Source organism: Bos javanicus, chromosome X (assembly GCF_032452875.1).
Source record: "Bos javanicus breed banteng chromosome X, ARS-OSU_banteng_1.0, whole genome shotgun sequence".
Classification (NCBI taxonomy): domain Eukaryota; kingdom Metazoa; phylum Chordata; class Mammalia; order Artiodactyla; family Bovidae; genus Bos; species Bos javanicus.
The window spans coordinates 81,473,904-81,498,605 of NC_083897.1; the positions used below are offsets into that span (position 1 = coordinate 81,473,904).

The following is a 24,702-nucleotide window of genomic DNA, read 5'->3' on the forward strand; positions in this document are numbered from 1 at the left end:
TTCCCGGACACGCAGATTCACACACTTTCTTTGCAAAGAAGCTCTGTGTATTGGGTGCAACAGCTCTGGGGTCTCTATATAAATAATATACAAAACCCAACAGCTCAATGCCTCACATTAACAAAAATACTAAAAACTCATTAAAAATGGAGCCTAAGGGAAGAGCCCCAACCACTACTGGTGCTAGCCCAGGAAGAGGACTGGGAATTAAGAGGAAATGGTGGGGCCACATCCAGTGTACAAGCAGTTCCTCCAGGTGGCTCAGTAGCGTCCAAATATGTTGGTACTGGGCTGTGGCTGGGTGTCTGTGAAAAACCAGAGACTATCAGGAATGGGCAGCTGAGCAGGGGCGAGGGTCTGCAAGAGGAGAGCCACTCAGGCACCAAGGGAAAGGGGTAGAAGGCAATGCTTCCCCCCACAAGCTGGGCTTGAAGCAATCACCTCAGCCACTTTGACCTCTACCCTCCCCCCCTCCCCCTCCCCCCCTAGTTATTCTGCAGAGGCACTCCTTGGGCAGGAAGGCAGGCTTACTAGAGAGCTGTTGTTGGAGCTGCCGGACCAAAGCTGCTGTCTGTTGTTGTTGCTGTGTCTGCTGAAGCCCCTGGCGCTGGAACTGAGGTGAAAACAGGACATGGAAGATGGAACTTGAATGTTCCCCATCCTTCTCCATCCTCACGTCCCCACCCATCTGTAGAGGGCCTGGGCTTGCCTCCTGCCTCTCCCTAGCTGCACATGCTGCCACCCCAGTGGGGGGCGGGGGGCAGGGGCTGGAGTCCAGCAGCTACCTGGGGCTGGGACTGGGGCTGGGGCTGAGGAGGAGCCGCCTGCTGCTGCTGCTGCTGGTGTGCTTGTTGCTGCTGCTGTTGCTGCTGCTGCTGCTGTTGCTGCTGTTGCTGCTGCTGCTGCTGTTGCTGCTGCTGCCATGAAGACAGAAGAGATCCATGTAAGGAGAGCAAGGGGCTGAACCTCAGTGGTGGAGGGACAGGGAGAGCAGAGGAAGCACAGGGAACTCTGGGTCTGCTGCCTTCCCTGCTCAGGGAGCTGCAGAGAAAATCTAATCTGGAGCACCCAGCAGATGACCCCCAACTCTCTCCAACCGGGACCCCTGGAAAAGTGGGGAGGGAAGGAACTAGCTTCTCAAGGCCCCACTACATGCCAACTGCCCTGCGGGTACTTAAGGTACTTGCACTGCCTCATTCTATCTTTTTGTCTTTTTTTTTAATCTATTTAATTAAAGGATAATTGCTTTATAATATTTGTTTGATTTCTGCCATACATCAACATGAATTAGCCATAGGTGTACATATGTCCCCTCCCTCTTGAACTTCCCTTCCACCCCCTTCCCACCCCTCTAGGTTGTCACAGAGCACCAGGTTTGAGCTCCATGAGTCATACAGCAAATTTCCACTGGCTCTAATTTTACATGTGGTAATGTATGTTTTTCAGTGCTACTCTCTCAATTCATCCCACCCTCTCAATCCCTCTGCTTGTGTCCACAAGTTTGTTCTCCATGTCTGCATCTCTACTGCTGCCCTGAAAAAAGGTTCATCAGTATCATCTTTCTAGATTCCACATATACGCATTAATATATGACATTTGTTTTTCTCTTTCTGACTTACTTCACTCTATATAATAGGAGAACCACCCAGAAGAGCCTGTGCCTCTCCTTGCCCTCTTCCTCTCCTCCTCCTCCTAGGTCTCCCAGGTCCCAGATGAAATCCCAGGGCCTTACCCGCAGGATCTGCTGCTGCTGCTGCCGGATATGGTACTGTTGCTGCTGCTGCTGCTGCTGCTGCTGCTGCTGCTGCTGTTGCTGTTGCTGCTGTTGCTGCTGCTGCTGCTGCTGCTCAGGCAGGATGGAAGCCGACCGGATGCCAGCCTGGACACCCTGGGGGCCCAATGGGGTCATGGTGCCTATCATGGGTGTTTGCTGCAGTGTCTGGTGGGAAAACCTACAAAGACAAGGAGAGGCAGAGATCAAGGCATGGGCTGTGGGGGGAGAGGGGCAGATGAGCCCCAGGTCTCTGACCCCAAAGAAATACCAACAGGCCATTTCATTCACTTCTGTCACCAACCAGAAGAGCCTTTTTGGCTTGTGACAGATTACTAAGTTGGGGAATGAGAAGCAAAGACAACCCCCTACTTTAGTGTCTCCTAACCTTCATGGTTAGGGATTTTTCAATTCTGTTGTAGCTGTTTTTCTCTTATGAAGATGAAACACAGCCTGAGCATAGGCTAGCTATTCTATAAACACTCACTAAGGTTGTTCAGCTTATTACCATTGTCAGGGTCTTGAAGACTGCTGAGTTCTATTGCTCCTTACACTTTCCTGACCCCAATCGGTACTTCACCTCAACAGGCTACTGGCTGGGTCCTTGTCTCAAGTCTTCTGTCACCTTCCCTTTGCATCCTCTCCACGTGGTGGTGGTTTAGTCGCTAAGTCATGTCCGGCTCTTGTGACCCCATGGACAGTAGCCTGCCAGGCTCTTCTGTCCATGGGATTCTCTAGGCAGGAATACCGGAGTGGGTTGCCATTTCCTTCTCCAGGGGATCTTCCCAACCCAGGAATCAAACCCAGGTCTCCTGCATTGGCAGGCAGATTCTTCACCAACTGAGCGATAAGGGAAGCCCATCCTCTCCACGAGACCCATGTTAATTTCTCAACATGCCCAAATCATCACATCATTTTCCTGACCAAGAGCGCTTTCAGATTGTGTCTCAACCCCATGCCAAGCATTCCAAGCTCTCTCTCAACCTGTCCACTCCCAACCTATCCCTACTCCTTCCCTGTCACGAATCTTAAATTCCAGCCAAGCTCTTCTCCTGCCTGTCCTCCCAGCCACCCTACATGTCTTTGTTAATGCTATGTCCTCTACCTGGGATCCCCCTCCTTTTCCTCCTCCATGCAAATCCAAATCACAGCTATCCTTCAAAGGCCAACTCAAGTCTGACCTCCTTCATGAAACTTTCTCTGATGATTCAGGCCCACAATAATATCATCCCCCACTTTTCCTGAATTCCCGTTTTATTTTACAGCACCCAACTGCACAGCTGATTGTATCTTTCATTACCACATTCTCTAAGTACTTTTCTGAATAAGTCTCTTCTTCCCAGCTAGAGTAAAAATTCTATGTGGTGAAGGACTTTGGATTTTTTTCCAATAGTTTTCCTCACCCTACCTGGTCCTAGCACAGTGCTGGCCACACAGTGGGCACTTAATCAGTACCTCTAAGTAAGGGACTTTTCTTCCGGTCCACCCCCACAGTGTTCTCAACCCGAAGCTGCAGAACCTCAAGACATGATTACAATGTCTTTAGTAAGGCCTAACTGACATTCAGTAAGATGGGAGGATGTGTTCGCTGGTCCACTTCAGCACTAAACTGCTCTAATGGTAGCTAGATGACTCCTTCCCACACACTGCATCTATGAACTCCAGGTCTTTCCTTCTCATAAGCATATAAGTGATTTATCCTCTTTGGTTCTCAAAGAAACTTTGGGAAGCAAGCATGAGAGTACTGGCCACCAGTGCCCCTTCCAGCTCTGGCATTTTGTGTTGACAGGCCAGGTATGTGCTCTTGATGCCTCCAAAAGTTCTGACTAGTCTCACCACATCCAGGCCCAGGTTTTCCCAAATTGAAAGCCTCAGTGTCTCCGCCATGCCTGGCTCACTTGGGTACCTTTGAGTGGAGGTCAGCCCATGTCCGTAGGTTGGGGCCTGCTGGTGCACATAGCCACTGGGCCGCTGCTGCAGGTGGCGAGTAGGATCTACAAGAGTAGGATTGGTAGAAGGGTGGGTGCTCTGGTAAGGCTGGCTGGAGTAGCTGGGGGGCACCATGGTACCTGCAGGGCCTGTGTGTTGCTGCAATCCCACATGAGAAACATAAGGAGTATAGCCCTGGAGGGGAGGAGGAGACAGGGTGTCAGAGCCAGGGGTGTGCAGACCAGCGTGCCTGGAGCTCCCCAAGTCTCCCCATCTTGCACCCTTACCTGGGAGGTCTGCAAACCGTACGAAGAACTGGGAGTCATCTGATGGACAGATGACTGTCCCAACATCCCTTGACTCTGTTAGAGGGAAAAAGGAAACAAACTCAAACTCTGGAAATGCTTTCTGCTGCCTCGTTTCTTGCATCTCCCACTCTCCATGTACTTGTGAAGACCCCAAATTCCTGTGACCTTCAAAAGCCCCTCTCCCTGACGGCCCTCCCTACGGCCCCTCTCACTATCTTTGCCTGGAGCTGTTGGCGAAGGCGCTGTCCTTGGGGCACTGCAGGCTGCTGCTGTCGGTACACAGATGTCTTGTAGGAGGCAGGTTCCAGTCCCATGACACCAGTCATGGTCGTGGGCAGCACTCCAGGGTAAGGTGGGCGGGTAGGCAGCTTCTGCATCGGTAACCGCACAGGGCGGTATGGATCCACACGGGGGCCACCTGGAAAGGGGAGCCAACTGACCTCTTTAGGCTCTTTGTCCCTCCATCCCCTGCTCAGCACCCTGTGCATCCATAGCTCCTGGGAGAAGTGGCATTGCCCTTCAGATGGGAGGAATATTCGGGTCAGTCCCTCGCACCCAGTGGCTGGTACCCACCTGCTGGCAGTGGCTGGTTCTGGGTGTAGAGGCCTATGGAGCTCTGCCTGTAGCTAAGGTGGGAGATGGAGCTAGGGTTGGCATGGTGCAGGAGGTCTGGAGGCACTGTCACTCCGTAGGGGCCACTTCGGCCTGGGCCCATTCCATAGTCCTATATGAACGGCAGGGGAGGAAGGTGAGAGGGCTGGGGTCAAGTGGGGAAGGAGGACAGAACAGGAGGTGGAGCTATGTGGCTCATTGTTTTAATTCTAAAAGTACTCCTTCCTCAAATGCCCCTAGCCCTCCCACAACCAGGATCAGGAAGAGAGTGGGGCTGGGAAAGACGTGCACAGGGATGGCATGCACGGGGATGGCAGCAGCAGTGCTCACTTCCGTCTTGGCGGCAGGCTGGCTGCGCTTCTTGCCCTTGGTGGACTTCTTCTTGCGTTCCTCAGTGCTGGGTGGAGCAGCTCCAGGTTTGTCAGTTTTGGGGGGCTCTGGAGCCTTTTTTTCAGGCTCTAGCAGGGTGGGGGCAGGGGGTTCCTCGTCTTCTGGAGGCAGTGGCAGTGGCTCCAGGTAGTAGGCGCGGGGCCGGGGCCTCAGATGTGTGTGGTACAGCAGCAGCCGCTGCTGCTCCTCTCCACGGGCCACGCGCCGGTCCACCCGGACTGTTCCAAACCAGCCCCAAGACAGTGGCGCTGATGGCTTCAAGCCCTCAAAAAGATCCCAGGGAGAGATCTTTTGTTTGGTGGAAACCTGAAGACCCTGCTCCAGAAAATGAGAAATAGTGAGCTGCTGAAACTTGGAAAATACAACACAGACCTTGAAGGCTTGCAGGAGAGGGAAAAGTATCTGTTGGCAACAAAAGAAAAAAAAGTTCATGGGTAGATTCAGGGAAGATGGTGAGAGGAAGACAGACAGACACGGATATACACACAGGGGAGGGAGAATGAAGAGGGGACGGTAGGGAGCAGAGGGAGACAGAGACAGACACTGACAGTCAGAGGAAGACAGATATAGAAACAGGAAGGCAGAGAAAGAAAAGGCAGTGAGAGACTGAAGGGAGCCAGAGAGACAGACAGAGAAAGGGAGAGAGAGAAAAACAGGAAGAGAGAGACAGGCTGAGAGAGAGAGAGATACACAGAAAGATAGAGACAAATAAGCAGGAAAACAATGAAGAGAACGCCTATAGGAAAGGATTGGGCTTCTGATTTGGAACCGCACATCCTTATTCTCCTCTCCCTCTACTACACACAATGATTATGATTACTCAATAAATACTGCAACTCACAGAAAGAGGGGACAGAGAAAACCATGCTGAGATAGGTGGATGGGAGGAAAGAGATGCAGGGATTAAAGAGATGCGGGCCATCGGCCAGGCAGATAGGTGGGGTGCAGGCTGGGCTGGAGCAGGATGGGCTGTGGGTGGGGCAGAGGAAAGAGGTTGGGGTGCTGAGAAATGGGTGGCAGGTACAAAGGTGGTGGGGATGATGAGTAGTGGGGAGGGGTAAAAGGAGAGACCAAGGAAAGAGAATGAGATTCCCAAGACAGGGAGAAGATACTTGAGGAAAATAAGTGATTATCTCACACCCCAGGGATGGTTCTTGCTTCCTCATGGAGCCCAATGAACTTGTTGCAGCTATAAGGTTTAAAGCAGGGGAGGCTCTGGCCCAAAGGGGAACAAAGGTGGGAAGCAGGAAGCAGGGGGTGGGAAGATAATGGAACGTGCCTCCTTCTTGAAGATGGAGTCGAAGCCAGCAATCTTGTTGCCCTTGGTGTCAATAAGGGAGCCCTGCGGCTCACACGTGATCACATCTCGAGTCGGCTTGGGCAGTGGCAGCAGCTGGTAAACTTTTTCCAGACTATCCGACTGGCGTTCCGCCAACTCTTTCTGCAGGCACAAGAAGATGGGACAAGAGTTTCAGAACACAGGAAACAAGGAATGGGACCTCTCAGGGGCCAGCACAGAAGCTGGCCCGAAGAAAACCCTCAGTAAATCCTCACTAAACAAGTAACAAAGAAGACACAGATGTGTGAGGGAAGGGTAGAGGGGCAGGATGATGTCACTGAGGCTGGACTCCCTCAAGGAAGACAGAGGAGGCCTCTAGGCCTCGCTCCCTCCGCTCACCCGCAGCTTCTTCACCAGGTTCATGTAGGCACGTTTGTTCTCCTCCATGCTGCCCTGGGAGATGCTGGACATGTCTGCAGCTAGGGTCCCATTGATGAGCACGCTTAGCATGTCCAGGACAGTGGTGAAGAGCTCGCTATAGCAGGAAACCAGGGAGAAAACCAGAGGAGAAAGAGTTTCAGACAGAGATGGCCGGCTTGGACATGAGCAGGGAGCAGGCACCCAAACCGTGTGAGAAACCCCAGACCCTGGACCTCAGAGCCCAAAGTGTCAGCCACATCTACTGCCAGGGTCATGCACCTGGTTTGGGGGAGGGGCTCCTCTTGGGGGCGAAAGTGGAGGGAGGGGAGGGGGATGCTTTACTTGTTGGACTGCATGTCGACAGTGCCGCTGATGATGATCTCCAGGAGGAGCACAGCCCACTCCGTGGTCTGCTGGGTGCTGCGCTGCACTGTGTCAAACATGCCCCCCACCTGCCAGGGCCACATCAAGTCAGTCAGATGGCTCAGGGGCGGAGGCCAGCCTTTGGAAGCTCAGATTAGAACCTGGGCTACATGATCTCAGGCCAACGACTTAATTCTCGACCTCTCTGGGCCTTGGTTTCCTTACTTATGTAATGATGAAGTTAGACCAAAGGATGTCCAGGATCTCATTGAACACTCCACAATAGGTGTCTAGGGCTTCTCAGGCCCAGCCAAAATCTACAATACTGAGGCAGGGTCCCTGCAAGGATACAGTCTCCTTAACCACTTCCAGGTCCCACGTCCTTTAGGAGAGATGGGTTAATACGTGAAGATCCAGGCGAACCTGGGCCCTCATCTGCATCCTCGCCTCCCCAGGCTGGGGCTTCTTTGTCTGCGGTCCTAGCTCCACCCCTTTCCTCCTTCTTCCCGGCTCCCTCTCTCACCAGGTTGAGCCGCAGTTTGAGTGCCTCATGCATTAGCTGCTTTGGTTTGCAATCGTCTAAATACTGGTCATCTCTCCAATTAGTCACAATCTAAGACAGAAACAAGTACAACACACAGCTCAGGGATTTCGTCGTGTCCATGCCAAAGCACCCAGGGTGTTCTTGTCAGAAAATACTGAAGATTAAGAGTACATAAGTAGCCTCTTGGCTGCATCCTCCTCTGCCCTCCTGCCTAGCTCCAGGCCGAAAGACCCATACCTGGTGGACCTGGCTGTAGAGCGAGGTAAGGAGTCCCTCACGCTGCTCATCCTGCCCCTTCAGACATGTCAGCACCAGGGATAAGAAGGGCTGCTGGCTCAACAGGGACATGCTAGAGACGGGACAAGAAAAAGAGCAGGACCAGGTCAGGCGACTTCCAACCTCATTCCTCCAAGCCCCCGACTCTACTCTTTTAACATGTAGCCTCTTGTTTGACCATCTTTCTTCTCCTCCAATTGTACCTTTTTCTGATTTTGACCCTCACCTCTTTGACCCAACTTCTCTTCCTCCCTGGGCCTCCTCTCCATTCCACTCCGCAATCCCAGCCCCACAACAGCCACTTTACCTCTTTTGCTTTTGTCGATCACGTTCTTTGCGGGAAGAGGAGTCCAGGTGCTGGCCGTTCTCCAATTCTTCCCCAGCAGCCTTTAACACATGCCCCTGGACTGAGGTGGGCAGTTTGGCAATGAGAGGAGCCACTAGCCATACACCCGAGCGTTCTAGAGAGCTGGAGAGATGGCACGCGCAGGGTTACAGAGGAGCCAGGAAAGGCTGGAACAATCCCTCCTCTCTTTTCTAGATGGACATGCCTGACATCTCTGGGCAGCTGAAATCATTTACACTACTGGAAGAGAAAACTCAAAAGGGGATGGGTCCTAACACATTTCTATTCAACCTGAGCACAGGCTTGGTCTTGCTGCTGCTGGGCATGTTGCTTGCAGCATTTCCAGAAGATGACCCTGTCTCTGCAGACTGTTGGAAAACCTCGATTGTGGCCTTGGCGATGTTCTCTAAGAGGGAGTTCATCTCCTAAGGAGGATGAAAGGCACAGGGGAGGTAAATAGGTTAGCTGGTGGCAAAGGCAAAGAGATAGTAGGAGAGATAGGACATGAAGACAGAGGAAGGCACCTGTGGAGGCTGATGGGAGGGTAGGAACACAACTCTGTTGGGCATCATGCCCTCCACCACCTTGCAGTACTTCTCCAGTGCCCCACTGTCTTCTCCTTTACATACCCCCTTACAGCTGTGGCCACAGAAACAGCCTCTACTACCACAGCTGTGAACCTTCCCCACAGCTCAGAGCCCCAACACTCTCAACCCATGTCCCTTATCATCGGTTCCACACATCCGCCATCTTCCCATCCTCTCTTATCTCCAGAACCCAAAGATAGAACCTAGGCTCCTCTATGGCAGCCCCCTTCTCTGACACATATTGTTGGAAGTGAGCATGAGAGAGGGTCTGGGAACCACTCACATTGTTAGGGGTCTGCTTGATCATGAGCTGCAGTTCCAATGAAGACTGGCGCATGGTCCACTGGTCCAAGTTCTGTGACAGAGACCCCATCAGCAAGCTAGTCAACATTGTGTCATCCCAGCCACTTAGTACCCTGATGCCAGCCCCTGATCTCTCACAACCTTGAATCACATATGCCTGGAGGTCTGAAAGGGCCCTTGACTTCCCCTCTTTAGGAAAGATCACACTTAAATAATCCAAAATGGCTGAAAATAAAACTATCCTATTTCAAAAGTGGTTTTGAAAAAATTTCACATCTTCCCCAGTTTCCTGCTCCAGAGCCTCACATTCCTCCGTATCAGGAAGTTCTGCTTAACGCTTAACTTAAATCTTTGATGTTGAAGTTGAAGCTCGCCACTCCTGTTTTCAAAGTCCTTTACAGACCCGAGGGCTAGTCTTAGTTAATCTCTCTGAGGCATTATCTTCTCTCAGCTGAAGAGGCCTCATTCCTTTAGGTTCTCCTCAACAGCTTTATTTTTCCATCCCCCAGTCACATGAATGTCTGCAGCAGTGTGGTGAGGCAGGAAGGGTGCAGGCAGACCTGGGCTCCTATACTGACTCTAAACTTACCAGCTGCGTGAGTTACTGAACCTCAGTCAAGTTACTTAACCTCTTCAAGCCTCAGTTTCATTGATGCTAAAACAAGGATATTCATACCTACTTCACAGGGTTGTTAAGACTAACTGAGGAAATCTACATAGAGTACTGAGCATGGTACCCAGCATGAAGCAGCCATTCAATAAGCAGTAGCTTTCCAACAGCATTACTACTCATCACTGAGCTACGACCGACATGCTAGACACATAAGACCAAAACCTAGACCTCCCAGATGCTCTGTCTCCCACTGATAAGCCAAAGCCCTACTCCAGCCACTTGTGTGCCCTCACCCAATGGTTCACTCTTGCGTCTAGACCATATTGGCTTGACTTCAAAACCCATGCTGGAGCTGTTTCTCTCACCACCTTTTGTCCATATCCTCATTCATCTTCCTACTTAATTCTCCCTCTCTTTTTCTCTCAAGGTTCCCATCATTTCACCCCAGGTTCAGGCCCCACCACTTCCTCCAAGACCCTCGTCACCTTGGCCTACCTGGAGAATACGCTTAATGCGTTGCCGCTGTGGGTTTTCCCCATCCTCGTTGTCCAGCAGCCGATGTGGGTAGCAGATAAGCTGCATGAGGCGCTGGGCCTGGGCACTGCTCAACACTGGGTCTTGCAGGTCATTGCTGTCCTCACACAGCGATTTAAGGCAACGTTCTCCTACCCATTCCTGAGGAAGCCAAGAATCAGGGGACTGGGCCAACCAGTGAGGGGCTTAGGAATAAGGGGGATGGACCAGAGGTTGGTGAGGGATAAAATGTATGGCGGGGAGGTGGTGTGATCATGACAGGAAACGAGACTATATTATATAGCAGCATTTAAGAGGTCTGCGGGAGAAGGTGAGACTGACCTGCTGGCAGATGCTGCGTAGCACGTACTTGGCATAGACATCCAGACTGGCTGTCTCCACAGAGATGTTGCGGCCACCCTGCCTCCGACTGCCACTGCCACCTCCTCCTTCCTCCTCTGGAAGCTCTTCTGTTCCTCCTGTCACAGTGAAGCCCGAACCCTTCAGTTCCGCATCCCCTGCGGTTCACGGGCGGGAGATATGGAGTGCAAAGTGAGATCCCAATGCTGTGTGGAGACCTGCCCCAGAGCCACAGAAGCAGCACTCCCCAAATCCTGCCCTATGGGACAGAGACATACTTCCCTCCTTCCTATCCTCCAGAAAGGTCAGAGAGACCACCTTTAGGAGGGAGAAAGACTGTCCTTTGTAGTTTAGCTGGTGCTCCACCCTATACACACTTTTGGCACCACTCTTTCTACCCCCATACCAAGTACAAACACAGCCTTGAGAACAGCAAACACAGCTCCATCCACGATGCGGTTCTGGGAGGCAGCCAGCAGGTGGCGGTCACAGGAGGAGCGGATTCCTACAGTAGGCTTGTCTGGTGGAGAGAGCTGAAGTCAGGGGAAGCCAAAGTAGAAACAGTGGGGGTAGGGTAGCCACACTATCCTTGGCAGCCTGGCTTGGATGGAGTCACTTACTTCCATCCGATTGGCAAGGATTGAGTTGAGGTGTCTTGAAAAGGTGGAGGAGGATGCGGCAGGTAAGCCGGGCCCCTGGCTCAGAGTCCTGTTCACTGCAAGCTACAGAGAAGACACAGAGGCGGGGAAAGGATGAAGGTGGGCTATATGTGGGTTTGTGGGTGCTGAGGCACTAAAACGGTGGCTGAGGTCAGGCAAAAGGAGATAACACATTGGAGAAGAGGTGAGGGAGCCAACTGTTCTATAGTGTAGAGGGGAGAACCTGGAAGGGTCAGGAACAGGAACGACTGGGGATACAGGTGCAGGGTCAGAAACAGGCCCCTCCCAGCCTGAGGCACACAACAGAACTGGCTTCTGGTGCCACCAGGAGGCCCACAGTGAACAAGGAGAGTATGGCCATTGAGTGTGTATTGACATTGGGGGTCTAGACTTTCTAGGGGTCACAAATTGGTAGTTCACCAGCATTAAGGAGTGAAGGGATGGCCGCACAGCGAATCAGATCCTCCAGGAGCAAACACTGCCGAGCGATGAGGATGGCAACAAAAGTGGCCAGGGAGTCGTGAAAAGACAGGTCACTGACCTGGAGGAAAAAAGCAGACACACACCAGGACTCAGTGTGGAAAGAGTTCTCCTACTCTGAGTGCTGGGCCTCCATTCTGCATAAAGCTGTCCCTCCACTCTCACAGTCGCTGGGAGCAGACTCCTGCCCTGGGGACTGCCCGGTGTGCCCCCACCCCCAGTCTCACATCTACATTGCAGAGGAGGTCGTTGAAACCACAAGTGCCATTGTTAGAGGAGCAGCACAAGGCCTTAAGCACTCCCAGCCACTCTGCACTCAGTGACTTGCAATAGCCGGTCAGCTCTGCACACAGGATGGCGATGTCATTCACCCTGGGGAAAAGTACAAATGCCCTCAGCAAAAACCTTGTTCCAGCAAAACCTCAGACTCATTAACTTTTCATCGCCACCCCAGCTATAACCAAGGTTGTGGTACCTCCCGGGCAAGTCATCCCTCCCAACATCAGGCGGGAGCGTGGTGCCCATGCCTCACTCAGTACGCCCCATACCTATCCGAATCATGGTGCCCCACACAGACGTGCATAAGGGCATTGCAGACAAAGCTGTAGCGGTTAGCAGGGTTCTCACTAAGACTCTTGCCTAGCCCCGTGTAGGTGAAGGTGTGAGCGGCGGGGTTCTCTAAAGTGTCGATCATGAACTCGGGTGCCCAGCGCATGTTGGACTCTGACGGCTCCACGTTGCAGTAGATGGTGTTCTTCACCTTGGAGCAGAAGTCACTGCAGGGGTAGGGGAGAGGAGAGAGCAGTATTGAGGAAGTGCTAGTGAGCCAGAGGGATGGTCAGGAAAGAGGAGAAAAGAACAAAAAGGAGAAAATGAGGGACCAAGGGCCTTAAGGCAAGAAGAGGGGAAATGGGACAAAGCAGACCAACTGGGCGGGAGAGAAACCCAGTGAGGGTAAGGCACAGGGGCCCCAGGAGGCAGGGAGGAGGAGCGTGGGCCCTGCAGGCGTGGGCTGGAAGCAAGGCTGATGAGGAAGGAGGCCCACTCTGGGGACCAAGAACACTTAGAGGACACTGTCCCCAAATGACCCTGCAGACACAGCAGGGTGGTAGGCTGTGCTCTGCTCCTGAGTTGGGTGATAGCGAGGAGATGGGATGAGGTCCCACTCTCTACCCCTTACCTTCTACCTCTCTTACCTGAAGAGTTCCCCAAATTTGCTCTTTAAATGGCTACAGGAGGTGTACAGATCATAGAGATATGCAAGGATACAGCGTTCTGCAGAGGAACCATCAGATCGGTTCATCCCATGCTTAACTACGCCACACAGCCTGTCGAGAAGGGACAAGGTCGCACCTGGAGCAATGGCGGGTCTGGGCGCCAAGATTCCTGTCCCTCCGCAATGTTCTGTCCCCTCCCTACCAGGAAGGCATGCAATTCTGCATTGCAAGAGCCTTATGTGTTCTCTGCAAGTCATTTCCAACGGCCTTCACCAGGGCCCCATGGGTTTTGGTTATTCTGAAGCTCCACTTACCCCTCAAAGACCTGTGCCATCTGGTCCTGGTTGAGGATGAGGCAGGCATGATAGTGGCGCAGGACAGCCACGATGCACAGGCACAGGCTGGTGGTGTAGCTGCCCACCAGATCTGAGGATTTGAGAAGCAGTTCGGCCTCGACTACACTCAGTTCATTCAGCAGCTAGCAGAGTGAGTGGGGGTTGAGAAACAAGAAGAGGCCTCAAATGTTATACATCATTCCTTTTCCTGTGAGAAAACTGGAGCCCTTTCCTGCTAGAGATGCCTCAGCCTGGAAGGACTCCAGTGGCATATTCCACTGCCCTTTATTCTATTAACAACAAGCCACATAAATGATCTACCCAGTGTCCAGGATATAATCCTATGAAGTCCACAGTGGAAGGACAGTCTGTGCCCAGTGCTCTAATCCATCTCTCAGGCCTCCCCAGGGAGTACTTGAGTCTCTATTCCTGCTGGCTTAGCTCATGGGCCACTCCCCTGACACTAGCCTTTTGGTCCCTCCAAATAACATGGGACACTGGCTTGAGCCTCTGCTCTTGTCTTTGTGACCCTGTACTGCACAAACGCCCTCTCCTTCATCTCCCCAACTCCCCCACCTGAATGGCAAAGTCGATGAGGCCACTGATGCTGAGTGAATATTCCATGAGGTCGAAGATAAACTGCACATGCTGCACCAGAGGCAAGTGGTATGACATGCCAAGGGCAAAGCTCGTGATCTGCTCCAGAACATTCCGGGAGACCTAATAAGGGCAGTGGGAGTGAGATGGGAGTGGAGAGAGGTGAGAAGAACCAGGGCAGCAGGAAAGGATGATGGGGAAAAGGGGTGAGAACAGGAGGCTTAGCCTGCCTGGGGGAGAAAAAAGATAAGGAGAGAAGGAAAACAGGACAAGGAGGCCAGAATGTGGGAAGGGGGCTGGACTTAGGCCCACACCTGAGCCGTGACCTGGTGTTGGTCATAATGTGAAAGGTGCTGGAACTTAGCAAAGATATCCTCGGCAGTGGGAAAAGCTTCAGGTCGGTTTCGTCGCCGCTTCTGTCCATCCTCCCCACCTGAGGGGACAGTTGAAAGGGACGAGTCAGGACAGGGAAGATAACCAGGCAACTGGGGGTGGGGGGGTATGGAGAGAAGGCTATGGTGGGGAGGGAAAGGGGAAGGAAGGGAGGGAGGGAGGAAGGGAAGGAAGGAAGAGGGAAGACGGGAAGGGAGGGTCAAGGAAGGGGTGGGGGAGGGATGAAGGGAAGGGAACAGTGAAGCAAAGGTTTGGAGGACCACAGACTATGTGGACCTTAGAGGAGTACGTACAGGGAAGTGCTAGGTTGAGGGAGGGAAGGGAGAGGGAGGGCGGGTAGTATGGGGCTTACTGTGAGGTACCTAAGAATGTCAGGTCTCCAGGATTCAGAGGCACAATAGGAGCAAGCTGGTCTGCAGAGGGGGGGAATGAGGGGGGAAGTTTCAAAAGGACTAGAGCTCTCAGGAGACTCCAAGAGACAGGACATTGGGACATGACTGGGAGTTCCCTATGCTGGGGAAGGGAAGACTGACTAAGGTGCTCTTTGGGGGAGATCTATTTCAGGTGCCTCAAACCCACCAGTTTCTGCTGTCCCCTTGCGGTTCAGAACCTTCAGGATATCCTTGGTAATTTTCTTGATGGCATGGCGGGCATCATCTCGCTGCTTTCCCACCCCAAACAGTACGACCAACCGCTGGTTGCACTCATGGCTGCATGACTCCTCCTGCATCCCAGCAGCACCATCAGACTCCAGCAGGGATCACTCTCCCTCCTCTCAAAAGCATGCTCCATGCCCCTCAGCACCCCAGCACTCCAACCCTTCCCAGCATACCACACCCTTAAGAACAGCTCCAACCCCTCGGCAAAGTCCTTGGACAGAAACCTGGGCTCAGAACAGAGGGTCGGAAGGTGTTGGCGAACGGTACCTGGGGGATGGGAAAGTGTGTGGCATACTGCACATGCCGTGGCTGGTCATAAAGAACCCCAAGGGTTCCTTCTAGCTTCTCCTTGGGTGGGGGCTTCACCTCCTTCTCAACATCTGGTTTCTCAGGGGATGGACTGCCCTTCCCCTCACAGGGCATAGTAGGGGAGAACAACTAAGAGAAAGGCGAAAGGGCAGAACGTTTAGAGGAAGACAAAAGGATTGAGGGGGGCGCATAAAGAAACTCCCCAAAGTGGCATAACGGAAGGACCTCAGGAGCTAGATGCTTCCACACCAGTATGTAACTTAACTTACTGAGAAATCAGGCTTTTCCATGTCCTCAAAGAGCACACTGGAGCTAGGGTCAATGTCCATAGACTCTGAGAGCCCTGGATCCTGAGTGTAGAGAACAGAAGTGAAGCTGCTTTAGCCCTGAGGAGCTGCTCCTCACCATCTTGAAAGGTTGACTGGAGTTGAAGAGAGGAGCCCATACTGGGAAAAGCATTGGTTCCAGATCCAAGCCTTGACTGGTCCCTTAACCTCTGCAGGCCTTGGTTTCTCTCAGCTTTAAAATGAGGATAAGGATATCTCATGGGGGTGGCGGGCAGGGGGTGGCGGGGAATTCCCTAGTGGTCCAGTGGCAAAGACTCGGCACATTTACTGCCATGGTCCCTGGTTGGGCAACTAAGATCCCACAAGCTGTGTGACACAGCCCCCGTGAAAAAAGAAAAACAATACCTCACAGGTCTGTTGTGAGAATCAAATGAAAAAAAAATAAATAACTTGAGAGTGCTTGCTAAACTGCAAAGCACTAAGCAAATCCTACCCTCCTTATTTGGTAAAGGATTCTCAGAGGACTCCTGGAGCCAGGAAGATGGGGCTGTCAAGAAGAAACAATCTAGGACAAGGAAAAGCTCACTCACCTCCAGCTTGCTGCTGCTGCTGCCCTCAGCCTCCTTGCGCTCTGGGTCATCAGCTGGGTCATCAAAGGGAGAGGGAGGCCGGGGACCAGGGGCTCCGAAGGCAAGGTCCCCTCGGGAGATGAGGGTGCAAGTGTACATGTTGTGGGAGAAAACATCATGTCGAATCAGTTCACAGAACAGCAGTACCAAGTTAAAGAATTCCACTCGCTCACTCTCACTTCGGGGGTCCGCTGGAGAGAGGGAAGGAGAAAAGATGAATTAGAGGAGCACAAAAGAGACAGGCAGAAAGAAAGAAATACACCAAAGGCATGGTGCTCCTAGGTACCTGAAGTAGACAAGAATAGGAATGACTCAAAAGAAAAAAAAACCAACAAAACCAAAGCTATGGAGGGACAAAGTGTGGTTGGTTATCCTACCCCACCTTCTGCCCCACACACCATCTCCTAAAGGAATACAGCATCTCTGCTATTTATACGTGAAAATGCGTCAACTGCATGCTCTCATTCTTATTCTTATCTTTATTTTTCGACCCTGTTGAATTGTAAGATGATCAAAGACTAGAATTATGTCCATAAGTCATTATGCTTAGAGCTCAAGACTGAAATATATTCCAGAAGGCCCTTCACTATGCTTTCTGATGACAGGATGGCTGAGTCTAGGCAGAGGGAACCAGAGAGTGGCAGGTCCATACTCAGCATGGGAGCCTGTGTATCCAGAAACTGTAAGAGGACATCTTGGAAAATGGGAGCACTGGGAGCAGAAAGGGAGCCAGAGGCAATGGAACCCTTCTCATCTGCAGCTTCCGATTCTCCACAACGCTGTAAGATGAAAGAACAGACTATAAGATTGGGTTTCAACTATTTCTTCACTCGCCCATGTGCAATCCTTGAACTACGGACTGTTCTGCCTCCATTCCCAAGGTTTTTACTTCCACTCCCCTCCCCTGACTCCCATTTTCTTTACCATCTCCCAATTGCACCTTGGTCGCTTCTCTTAACTCTGACATGGTTCCGCTCCTTTCTACTTTTGCCTTATGTCCTCAAATTTCCCTGTACATTTTCTACCACTTCTTCACTCTCACAATTTCAACTTTGGTCCCACTACCAGCTCAATCTGGCTTCAATCCCAACTGCCACTGCCCCATGGGCTGCCCCTAACCTCAGCCTCAATCTCTGCCTGTCTCTTCTCCAGCAGCTTGGCTACCACCATCGCACGATGCCGACCAGAACGCTTGCAGCTGACAGCCCATTCACACAGTAACGATACCACTGCATCATCATCTGAGGAGATCTGGAGACCAAAGGAAGATAGGGTAAGTAAGGTAGAGTTGAGGACAAAGAAACAAGTTCCAATTTCCTAGTAACTAGACTCCATTTTTGGAGAAGGTAATGGCACCCCACTCCAGTACTCTTGCCTGGAAAATCCTATGGACAGAGGAGCCTAGTAGGCTGCAGTCCATGGGGCCACACAGAGTCAGACACGACTAAAGCAACTTAGCAGCTGCAGCAGACTCCATCTTAAAATATCCTAGGCTCAGTAAGATGGGTTGTCTCTTCAGACATCCTCTGGCTTCAATGCCTCACCACACTTTCCCCTCATATATACTGTTGCTTTTGCTCTGTTTTTCACTTTTCTTCCCCTTCTTGCTTATTACCTCGTGCCCATCCTTGCTAGGCCCCAATCCAAAGATTCGATTACAGAGGGAATCAAGAGAGTTGCTGAAGTCAGAGCGTTCAAAACTATGGCTGTCCAACACCTCCAAAGTATGGAGTACTCGTCCAATGGTGAAGCCTAAGGAGGAAAAGTGGTAAAGGGGACTTAACTAGAGGCCTGGTCTACGCCAACTCTCAGATCTGTATGTCCTTACCATCCTGATCCTTTCCCCAAACATTCTTCCTATTGTCTGTCTTCTGGCACCCACCTGCAGTAGCTTCCTGGCACTTATCAAAAGACCAGCGAACCTCAACGGCCTGTCCTCGCTCCTTGATCTGTTGCTCGATCTCCCGCAACTTTGCACGGACCTGCAAAAAGGAGGGCTTTAAGGATGTAGTAAAGCATAAAGAAAAAGGCCAGGGCTTCAGGCTAAAAGAACAGTAGCAGGCACTAGGTCACTATTTCTGAACTGGTAACTTCTCACATCCCAGTCCCCTGGAGGTACCAGGCTATTGGTCAGACTTACCTGCTGAGTGAAGGCACTGTTGCCCTCTGGCATGGGCAGGTTGGAGGGGGCAATAGGCAGGTGGTCAAGTGGTGAGCCAGTCTTGATTCGACTATCAGTCAGTGAATAGTGCCAAACCAGGGCACTAGGACAACACAGCAGGATGGTCTGCCAGACAGAAATAGCTAAGTCAAACTCGGTTTCCATGGCTACCTTCTAGAAGCCCACTATAAGACCCTACCCTTTGGCTTCTGATCCAAAGTCATTCTGAGTCCCTGGGGTGGCACCACTCCATCTCTGAGCCCCTCTCCTCATCTACCCTCCTAAAGGCTTTGGGTCTGCTATTTAGGTCTGGATGGGTATTAACTGAAAAGGAACTAACACCCCATGAATGAGAAGCCAACAATTTCCAAGCAAATTCTCAGTGCCTACTTTTGGCCCCAAGTTAGAATCACTCCCATTTTCTAGGACAAGCACCTGACTCTTCTCAAGATGCCTCTTAATACTAATACTTTCATGGGACCACCCAGTACCTACCTGAAGGATACAGCTGAGGCCAAAAACTAGGGGCCGGTGCTGAGGGCACATAAGCAGGTCACTAAAGGGTGTAGAGGGTGTGCTGCTACTTGGGGGCTGAGGAGCAGGGGTGGTGGGCAGTGTGCTTGTCGACTGAGCAGACATCACATGAGATGAGTGACTGCTCACACCATCCAGCTGCAGGGCCAGTCTCCGTGTACAGAAGTAGGCGAGGCGGCGGGAGAGGTACGCAGACTGAACAAACTCTCCAGAGTACTGTGAAGACATGACAATCAAACCCCCCAGTTCTCTCCGAGGGACACAGCTCTTGTGCCTTATATCTCCTCAAATCCTCCTGAGACACCCCCCACCCCCACACACACACCAAATCCTAGGCCTTACTCGAAGCAGCAGGGGCAGCAGCAGTTTAAGCAATTCATCCTCTCCAGGGCGGATTTTCTCAAAACACTCAAGTACCCAGGTCAGAAACTCATGTCTGTCCAGCATTCCGTCCTATGGACACCAGGGGTGGGAAGGGGATGAGTTTCAAATAGGGACTATTAGAGATGAGGCAGAGAAAGTAAATGAAAGGATGAGGAAAACCACGAGTGGGGCAAGGTGGCAGGTGGACTCTGCTCCATGTTGGCAGAGTATGAGGTTAGGCTCATTTCCATGCCACACGACACACTCTCCTTCCTACCTGAAACATGAACATGGCCAGCTTCTCGTTGTAGTCCCACTGCCGGATTGCCATCTCAACATCATGGGGCAAGGGGCCTATAGTGGAGCCACAGCCCCCACTTCCAGCAGGCCCTGGCCGGTAGTATTCAGCCATCTTTTGAAGCTGCTCCCATAAGCACTTGGTGATGATCTGAGTCCATTCTAAAAAAAGATGGGGAGATGGCTATTTTACAATGTCCCTCTGCTTAGAACACCTTCTGTCTCCCACCTCCACTCCCAGTCACCATGTTTCTAAATCCTATTCATCCCCATATAGGCTCTAGTCAAATGCCACCTTCAACAACAGGTCCTACTGTATAGCACAAGGAACTACATTCGATATTCTATAATAAGCTATAACGGAAAAGAATACAAAAAAGAATGTAGATAAACACACACACACACATGTATAACTGAATCACTTTGGTGTACACTAGAAACTAACACAACAGTATAAACCTACTATACTTCAACAAAATAAATTAAAACAAAACAAAAACAAATATCACCTTCCTAAAGCCTTTCCAGGTATCCCCAAAAGAAAATAACCTTTATGTTCACGGAATTCTCAAAGAAACTTCTGCCTCCATTTTTTTAATATTACATAATATTATTTATTTATTTTTGGCTGCTCTGGGTCTTCATTGCTGCACACAGGCTTCTCTAGTTGTGTAAGTGGGGCTAGTCTCTAGTTGTGGAGTATAGGCTTCTCGTTGTAGTGGCTTCTCTTGTAGAGCACAGGCTCTAGGGTGTGCAGGCTTCAGTAGTTGGGGCACATGGGCTCCAGAGCACAGGCTCAATAGTTGTGGCTCACAGACTTAGCTGCTCCAAGGCATGTGGGATCTTCCCAGATCAGGGATCGAACCCATGTCTCCTGCACTGGCAGGTGGATTCTTTACCACTGAGCCACCAAGGAAGCCCCTGCCTCCATTTTTGACATTATGTTTCTATATTTAATTATGGGATTTATACAGTGGCCTTAGCATCCCTACTAGACTATAAGCATCCGAAGTGTAGGGATTAGGTAGTGATTATCTTTATAGCCCAGTACCCACTCCAGTGTTCTTGCCTGGAGAATCCCAGGGATGGCGGAGCCTGGTGGGCTGCCATCTATGGGGTCGCACAGAGTCGGACACGACTGAAGCGACTTAGCAGCAGCAGCAGCAGCACACATACAGTAGATACTCAAGACACTTGATGTTTACTAACTGAGTGAATGCAAGATACAAGCAGAAGCAAGGAATATAGATGAGGAAGGAGAGTAATTTCAAGGTTTCTCCACCACTCTTTGAAGTGATCAGTGGAAGGATCCCTGGTATTAGGAGTTACTCACCTGTGAAGGGGTCAATATGTCTCTTCTTAACCTTGGTCTCTGAGATTGCTGCATAGTAGGCACAGGTCATCTTAATGAGCCAGGCGGCCCGCATCACAGGCACTGTGTATTTGGCTAAATACCCAAACACTTCTTCCTTCTTACTGAAAATGGGGACCTGAATGGACATTGCAAACAGTGAGACTTCTCTCACCCCAGTGAGCTGACACCCGTGTACTTCAATCTGAGAATCAGAGGGTACTTGGTACTCACGTTCCCCTCTTTGGCCTGAAGAACAGGAAACAGTACCTCACCTTTTTGGCTAGTTGTGTGAGTGGCTTGGTACCAGCCAGATCAGTAAACCACGTGTTAATGGCACTCTGGGATCGTGCAGTCACCAGCCAGAAGTTGTCCTTCTGGTTCACTTGGGGCTTCCTTCGCCCAATGTCAGGGAGGGTGTTACAACGTAACTTCTCTGTAATGATGCTGTTGAAGTTGGAACTGATCTGAGGGAAGAAAACTACACCTCAGGGTGGGAAGAAGGGGCAGAAAGGTGGCTGTGCCTTTGATGGGCAAATGCCAATGTGGTAGCATTAGGTTACAAAGGAAAACACTGCCAGTTAGGTCATCCCTTTACGTCTTCCCAGCCTAGGGCCTTTGCTCCCTCTCAGATTCTTCCAGCCTTTTCCTTCAGCCTGATGGGGTTGTCTCACCTTGGCAGGATTAAAGTTGACATTCTTGGCAGTGCCATGTTCATCCCCAGAGACAGCGGGCTGGTTATTGAAACCTTGTTTTACATTCAAGGCCGTTAATTCATCCTGAGGCAGGAAAACAACATTTTAGCTTTTTTCTTCCTTGGGGGAGATGGTGGTGGTGGTGGAAGAGGGCAGAAGAGAAGGGAACAAGGGTGGAAAAAAATAGGAAAATGATTGGGGAGTAGATAACACATTATTATTTAAAAATAATCTCATATTCATTTGGACCCCACCCTCACCCCCACAGTACTAAGATTCCCAATCCCCAGAGCTCGCTCAACAGCACTCTTCCCCTGTGAGTTTACAAGCAGCCTTAGTTCACCCAGCCGCCTCAGACAACTTTCTGAGATCTGTGTGTGTAGAGGGGGCGCCTCCAGCGTGGCCCCAACATCACTCCCGGTTCTAGCTCAGAAACCAGCCCCCACCTCCCCCAGGTCTTACTCTCCGACACCAGTCCACTTTACTCTTGCCCCTTTCGGGACTTGCGCTCCCACAGAGCCGCCCCGCCCCCGCTTCCCCGAGCCATCAGTGCTTCCTCCTATGCCGATTGCTGGCCCCTGGCCCCCTGGGAGCCCGAATTTCTGAACTCACCTCCTTCTGTTTGGGATCTTGAGGGTACACATCAGGAGGCCCCAGCCGCGGCCGCTTCAGGGGCCGGTGTTCGTAGCTCAAGATCCCGAAGGCCGCCATCTTGCTCAGCCCGTAACGACAGAGGCGCCAGCCGGGCCCGATCGCGGCGGGGGGGGGGAGGCGGGGAGGGTAGGGGAGAGGGAGCCGAAAAGAGGGGCGGCGGTGGCGAGGACGGCAGCCGAGAGACTACAAGGGGCACGTTAGAAACTCCCGATCTTTGCCGGAAACTACCGAGGGAAACCGAGGGACGCCGGGAACCGTCTGACAATACCGACCGCAGCAGGGGCGGGCCCAGCCCGGCGTAGGGCGGAGCTCCGCGCCCCCGGAGCTTTTCGGCGCCCGCCGCGGGAGGTGGGTTTCACTCAGTCAAGATTCCTGCAGCGACCACCAGTCTTGTGCTGTACTGGGGATACGAACCTGCGAGGTGGGAGGCGGCCGAGGCAATGAGCTCGTACTGGAACTGGGTTCTCGGAGCCTCTCTCAGTTCTCGGCCTCGAATAAGGGCTAGATCGTCTGTAGGAACTCTTGCCTTTTTCAACCGCTTCTTCGTTTTCGCATCTGAAAAATAGGTATACTACTAACACCTCTTTTAAGGGACTGTTGCGAAGATTAGAAACTATATATGCATGAGAAAGCACGTGTTAAACCCTGAAAGGTCGGCTCTAATCCCTCAAGGTCTTTATGGTACATCACTGAGGTTCTTAACCTCTTGTGTTTCACAATCCCATTAAAATGCTGATGGAAGCTAAGGCCCTTCTTCCCAGAAAAAAATGCGCATAGAGATATACAAAATAGATACTTTCTAAGAAAAGGAGTATGTCAAGGCTGTATATTGTCACCCTGCTTATTTAACTTATATGCAGAGTACATCATGAGAAACGCTGGGCTGGAAGAAGCACAGGCTGGAGTTAAGATTGCCGGGAGAAATACCAATAACCTCACATATGCAGATGACACCACCCTTATGGCAGAAAGTGAAGAACTAAAGAGCCTCATGATGAAAGTCAAAGAGGAGAGTGAAAAAGTTGGCTTAAAGCTCAACATTCAGAAAACGAAGATCATGGCACTTCATGGCAAATAGATGGGGAAACAGTGGAAACAGTGTCTGACTTTATTTTGGGGGGCTCCAAAATCACTGCAGATGGTGATTGCAGCCATGAAATTAAGAGACGCTTACTCCTTGGAAGGAAAGTTATGACCAACCTAGACAGCATATTAAAAAGCAGAGACATTACTTTGTCAACAAAGGTCAGTCTAGTCAAGGCTATGATTTTTCCAGTAGTCATGTATGGATGTGAGAGTTGGACTATAAAGAAAGCTGAACGCTGAAGAATTGATGCTTTTGAATTGTGGTGTTGGAGAAGACTCTTGAGAGTCCTTTGGACTACAAGGAGATCCAACCAGTCCATCCTAAAGGAGATCAGTCCTGGGTGTTCTTTGGAAGGACTGATGTTGAAGCTGAAACTCCAATACTTTGGCCACCTGATGGGAAGAACTGACTCATTTGAAAAGACCCTGGTGCTGGGAAGGATTGAGGGTAGGAGGAGAAGGGGACGACAGAGGATGAGATGGTTGGATGGCATCACCGACTCAATGGACATGAGTTTGAGTAGACTCCGGGAGTTGGTGGTGGACAGCGAGGCCTGGCGTGCTGTGGTTCATGGGTTCCCCAAGAGTCAGACAGGACTGAGCTGAACTGAACTGAACTGATACAGACTAGATACTTTGTAGGGAGATTCTTAGGCCCTCTCCTGAAGTTTATTCACATATCCTCTAAGGGTCCATGAACTTCAGGTTAAGAATCCTTGCTCTATCAAGAGAGGCACCTACTAAGTGTCAGATGCTTTTCAGACGTTGTCTCTAATCCTTCCCCCCTCCAAAAAAAAAAAAAACAAAGTTAGGGATATTATTGTATCCATTTTGTGGTTGAGGAAGCTGATTTTCAGAGTGGAAGTTCACTTGCCCTGTGTTATATGGCTACTGAGTAACAATTGAGACTAGGCTACTGAGTAACATTTGAAACTAGGCTACTGAGTAACATTTGAGATTAGGATTTTTTTTTCTCAACTCTCTCTTCCTCTCTCTTTTTTTAAGTAGTGTATCATCTCATTGCTATTCTTTTTTCCTTGCTTTTTAAAGTTGACCTGCATTATATTATATAAGTTATAGATGTATAATATAGTGATTGACAATTTTAAAGTTTAGTTATTATAAAATATTGGCTATATTCCCCATATTGTACAATATATCCTTGTAGCTCATTTTATACATAAGTTTGTGTCTCTTACTCCCTTACCCTATATTTCCCTTCTCCTTTCCCTCTCCCAGGACTTCCCTGGTGGCTCAGGTGGTAAAGCGCCTGCCTACAATGCGGGAGACCCGGTTTCAATCCCTGGGTTGGGAAGATCTCCTGGAGAAGGAAATGGCAACCCACTCCAGTATTCTTGCCTGGAAAATCCCATAGACAGAGG

At 50.9% G+C, this 24,702-nt stretch overlaps 1 protein-coding gene across 13 annotated transcripts; it reads right to left on the bottom strand.

The window, feature by feature from the left end:
* Nucleotides 1-25: 25 nt before the first annotated feature.
* On the bottom strand, nucleotides 26-22,519 carry MED12 (mediator complex subunit 12). Of its 13 annotated transcripts, none has more exons than XM_061409787.1 (46): nucleotides 22,193-22,519; nucleotides 21,560-21,664; nucleotides 21,161-21,352; nucleotides 20,868-21,024; nucleotides 19,515-19,696; nucleotides 19,217-19,327; nucleotides 18,836-19,090; nucleotides 18,320-18,466; nucleotides 18,062-18,161; nucleotides 17,795-17,931; nucleotides 17,299-17,430; nucleotides 16,832-16,958; nucleotides 16,141-16,370; nucleotides 15,533-15,613; nucleotides 15,222-15,392; nucleotides 14,875-15,019; nucleotides 14,658-14,708; nucleotides 14,217-14,335; nucleotides 13,882-14,025; nucleotides 13,285-13,448; nucleotides 12,950-13,081; nucleotides 12,302-12,529; nucleotides 11,981-12,125; nucleotides 11,694-11,814; nucleotides 11,235-11,336; nucleotides 11,021-11,134; nucleotides 10,597-10,772; nucleotides 10,237-10,416; nucleotides 9,109-9,180; nucleotides 8,530-8,663; nucleotides 8,200-8,361; nucleotides 7,854-7,965; nucleotides 7,596-7,685; nucleotides 7,052-7,161; nucleotides 6,689-6,824; nucleotides 6,290-6,451; nucleotides 4,951-5,325; nucleotides 4,582-4,732; nucleotides 4,230-4,426; nucleotides 3,988-4,062; nucleotides 3,841-3,895; nucleotides 3,678-3,765; nucleotides 1,733-1,952; nucleotides 786-917; nucleotides 532-613; nucleotides 26-305 (listed from the first exon to the last, which is right to left on the bottom strand). In XM_061409787.1, the coding sequence occupies exons 1-46, from the start codon at nucleotides 22,289-22,291 to the stop codon at nucleotides 262-264; spliced, it is 6,444 nt and encodes a 2,147-aa protein (XP_061265771.1). In that variant the 5' UTR covers nucleotides 22,292-22,519; the 3' UTR covers nucleotides 26-261. The 13 variants fall into 13 exon arrangements, with proteins under 13 accessions (XP_061265771.1, XP_061265769.1, XP_061265765.1 ...); XM_061409785.1 differs by having other exon boundaries at nucleotides 4,221-4,426; XM_061409781.1 differs by having other exon boundaries at nucleotides 4,951-5,412.
* Between the last annotated feature and the right edge of the window lie 2,183 nt (nucleotides 22,520-24,702).

Coding starts and splice junctions, on each gene's coding strand:
- MED12 (XM_061409775.1), bottom strand. CDS start 22,291: ATGGCGGCCTTCGGGATCTTGAGCTACGAACACCGGCCCCTGAAGCGG. Junction 14,026..14,216: donor AACACCAGGTCACGGCTCAG/GTGTGGGCCTAA, acceptor TGCCCTTATTAG/GTCTCCCGGAATGTTCTGGA. Junction 614..785: donor AGCCCCAGTCCCAGCCCCAG/GTAGCTGCTGGA, acceptor TTTTCACCTCAG/TTCCAGCGCCAGGGGCTTCA.